Raw genomic sequence first — 4,320 nt, 5'->3', positions numbered from 1 at the left:
AGTGTAGTTTGCGCTGGGAAGGGGGCGGCTTTCGACAGGTCAATGTGGTATTTTTCCATGATTTGATTTGCTACTGTAAGCGGAGTGGTTTGTGTTTTAAGACGTGAGGCTGCTTGTCTATATTCGTCCCATTTTTGTGGAAGTATTCGTCTTTGCCTTTCCCAGAAGGTTAACGCGTGTTGCTCTCTGCGGCATTGTATTGGTTCAATACCGGTCTGGGCTTCCATTGATGTAATCGGTGTTGATTTTGGAGCACCGGTGATGACGCGAAGGGCAGTGTTCTGGGTGACTTCAAGCTTGGAGGTGGTGTTTGTACTCGCAGTTATTGTAGCTTCACTCCCATATTCTAGTATCGGCCTGACATAGGTTTTGTATGTTGCTACCAAGACATCTTGCGTGGCGCCCCATTTTGTTGCTGTGAGACGTTTGAGCAGTCGACATCTCTTTGTGGCTTTCTCTGCAATGTCGTCGATTTGAGGTTTCCACGTCATTTTCTTATCTATGTACACCCCCAGGTATTTCGTTACATCCTCTCTTTCCAGGTCGACTCCTTTGTATGTTAGCTTGACAGCAGTCTGCTTTGTTGAAAGGGTAAGTACTTGATATACGGTTTTGGTTGTACTGACAGTTAGGCAGTTTTTATCCGCCCATTTTTCTAGATTTTTGAGAGCCTGGTTCACTACTCCCTCGAGTGCTTTCAGACTGCTACTTGATGCCCATATTAGGAGGTCATCGGCATACAGAAGGGCATCAACATCAGGTGTCCTTCTAATCATTGCGAGCACATCGTTTATCATTAGGTTGAACAATTGACAGCTGATGACAGCTCCTTGTGGCAGCCCTTGTCTTTGTAGTCTGAATTTGGAATAATGGTTGTGAAATTTGACTCTCTGATACCTTTCACCGAGAAAAGATTTTATCCAATTGAACAGTTTACCGTCAATTCCAGACTTCGCTATCTTGTGTAACAGCAAACCTCTCCATACTGTGTCGTATGCAGCTTTGAGGTCTACTAGCACTGCAACTGTTGACATCTTACGGTGGAAAGCATCCTTGACTTTTTGAGCAAACTCGACTACATGGTCCATGGTGTTCCTGTGTTTCCTGAAGCCAGCTTGTGCGTCGTCAATCAGTTCAAGATGGGTTATGGCCAGTGGTGTAGTGGAGCCGGAGCGGTCCGGAGCGTCGCTCCGGCACAGCTTTTGAAGGGGGAGCGGCGCTCCGGCTACGATTTTTTCAATCGAATTTTTTATATAGGACAAAAATAGATCTGAAATTGTTTTATTTAGAAAATATTGTTTTGTCCTTTACTAAGTAATTTTTACACGTTAGTTATCGTGGTTAATCAGTTAAGGCATACGCAGCTACGATTAGGTAGTTCGTAATTGTAAGCGCAAAAGTTGAGCGAGCGACTGGCAGACGGGATAGTTGATGGATAGACATGATAGACATCTCAGCGGTCCGCGCCCAGCACTACCGTGTCCGTGTCACCACAACCCTCCCCCCACCACGGAAGGAGGAATAGCCACAACAATATTGAAATATTGTGTCCTTCTTATCTCTCGCCTCTCCCCCTCGATTTCTCTCTAGCTCACTCGACGCTCCGATCACCCGCGCCCCGCCCGAGGAGCGGTAGCGGAGCGAGCTGGCCCTGTACACTGTAGACTGGAGCGATACACACGGCAGTGAGAGCGGCAACAGACTGAGTCGCCGGAGTCGCTTCCCCCACCACTGAAATCCACTCCGTAGCTACTGCGCATCTCCAGCCCACCCGGCCATGCTAATCCTGCTCAGTTGTAGTTGCGTCTCGTCTGCTTTGCATAGTGCACGTGCACTGTATATTAATTTAGTGTTTCTGCTCCAATTATTACGTTACGTGTCGCGGATACCTACTGGAAGAGGTGAAATAGTTTTAATAGTTGTGTTATCTTTGCCCAACGTCCAAATCTGTTGACATAAGCTACCTGTAGTATCGCTATGGATAACTCTAAACCTAAACAAAAAACTTTAACCTCATTTTTTAGTGCGTCGGTGAAACGTGAACTAAACACGTTAGGCCTACCTAAAGGAACCAAGCAAGATAAATCCAATGTTGTTTGGCCTGACGTTTGGACAGAAGAGATGTGGACTCGTAAGAAGGAAACTTATCCTTAAATAGATTGCAAAGAAGGTAAATTAGGCTCCAAAGTTTGTTTTGAAGTCACAACTATGGGTGCTTTTAAGAAAGAACACGTTTCTTTAAGTCATGAGTGGCGCACATTTCAAGTTAGCTGTTACGGCTCAAACCGAACTAACCAGCTCAAATCACTTAGAAAAAAAATTATAGAGCACAAACAGTCCAAAGCACATAGTACTGCTCAGGCCATTGTTGAATCCTCTCATAAAAATCCTATTACGCAATTAGTTGATTCTGCAAATACAGCTCACATGGAATCAACTAAAGCTATTTTTAGGTCAGCTTACTACATAGCTAAGAACGACCGACCATATAACGATCATTTCGGTTTATTAGAACTTCAAAAACTAAATGGAGTAGATATCGGTGTAGTCCTTCATTCAAGATACAGTGCTGTAGAAATTATTGATCATATATCAAAAGAGATGAAGTTAAGAATATTGAATAAGGTTAAGGAAGTTTCTGGGAAAATTTCTATCATTATTGATGAATCCACCAGCATAAGTTCAAAGTCAGTACTCATAATTTATTTGAAGTGTGAAATAAGTAAAGAAAAGTCCCCTAACATTTTGTTCTTAGATCTAGTTGAACTTCCTGATCAAAGGGCCGAATCTGTTTTTAACAGTATACTTAAGTGCCTTGAACAATATGGGTTTGACAATGGTTATTTAAAACAGAACTTAGTTTCTTTCACAAGTGACGGGGCTAGTGTTATGTTAGGGAAACACTCAGGAGTGGCAAAGAGGTTTTCAACTTTGTACCCTGATATAATCGTTTGGCACTGTTTAAATCACAGATTGGAATTGGCTATTGGGGACGCAGTCAGCGAAGTGGCCGGAGTGAATCATTTCCAGATATTTATGGACAAACTGTACTCGCTGTACAGCGCCTCTCCAAAAAACAAGCGTGAGTTAAAAGACTGTGCACAAGAACTTGACATTCAGATGAACAAAATCGGAAGAGTGTTGAGCACAAGATGGGTAGCCAGTAGCTTTCGTACCGTTTCGGCTGTGTGGTTTGGCTTTCAAGCTTTGGCAAACCATTTCTCTAAAGCCATAAACGATCCTGACAGAACATCGACTGAAAAAAGCAAATATAGTGGTTTATTAAATAGGCTAACATCTCAGAGTTTTCTACTAAACTTGGCCTTTATGTTTGACATTCTTGCTGAATTGGCTTTGTTATCAGAGAGCTTAGAGAATAGAAACACTTCTATTGTGTATGCAGACAAACTGATAAACAGATCCGTAAGATATTTAGAGCACTTAAAGGAGAAGCCAGGCACGAAAGTTCTGGAAGCACAAATCGCCATAAAAGAAGGAAATTTTGCATCAGTTGTGTTAAAAACTAATCCAAAAATTGTATCGTTCAATGGACAGCAACTTATTTCTAGTGTTATAAATAACCTAAAGCAAAGAATGTTTGTCACCACATTTGATGGGGAAGCCCAATATGAAGATCTTATAAACTCTTTTAAAGTATTAGAACCTGAGTATTGGCCAACCTGCATTCCACCAAGTTTTGGTCAAACTCAAGTAGAGCAACTGTGCAAGAGATTTAAATTGAACGTCAACAAAGCTGTCTCTGCCTACAGAGACTATTTGGACAACAGCCGACAAGTGCCTGATGGATTGCAAGAACTGTTAAACTGCACTAAAATAATACCTTGCAGCTCAGCTGATTGTGAACGGGGTTTCAGTTGTATGAACAATATGGTTACACCATCAAGAAACGCTTTGACTGTTGCTCATGTATCATCATTGATGTTCATAAAAATCCAAGGTCCACCTCTCCAAGAATGGCAGCCTGAGACGTACGTCACTAAATGGCTGAGGAGCCACCGGTCTGCAGACGATTCCAGGACAAGAGTTGCAGAAAACCCAAAAAAGAACGCAAAGAAGGATGCATTTTGGCACTTACTTTGAGTATGTATGTTATAATTAATCTGATGTATTTATTATATGTATTTTGTTAAATACACAAATTATTTGTACTGTATGTAGTTTTTTCAAATAATTCTTAATTTTTTTGGCACAGATTATAATGTTTGTGTGTGTTAAATAATAAAAAATATATATACTAATGTAACTTGTGGGTGTATTTTTTCACAATAATAAATTAATACTACTGAAAATGAAAACTTA

At 41.2% G+C, this 4,320-nt stretch overlaps 1 protein-coding gene across 1 annotated transcript; it reads left to right on the top strand.

The window, feature by feature from the left end:
- Window positions 1–2,208: 2,208 nt before the first annotated feature.
- On the top strand, window positions 2,209–4,101 carry LOC126883670 (E3 SUMO-protein ligase KIAA1586-like). Its single transcript, XM_050649328.1, has one exon. It carries the CDS (start codon window positions 2,209–2,211, stop codon window positions 4,099–4,101), a length of 1,893 nt encoding a protein of 630 aa, XP_050505285.1.
- Window positions 4,102–4,320: the final 219 nt, after the last annotated feature.

This window comes from Diabrotica virgifera, chromosome 4 (genome assembly GCF_917563875.1).
Source record: "Diabrotica virgifera virgifera chromosome 4, PGI_DIABVI_V3a".
Classification (NCBI taxonomy): domain Eukaryota; kingdom Metazoa; phylum Arthropoda; class Insecta; order Coleoptera; family Chrysomelidae; genus Diabrotica; species Diabrotica virgifera.
This window is presented reverse-complemented; position numbering and strand designations above follow the sequence as displayed.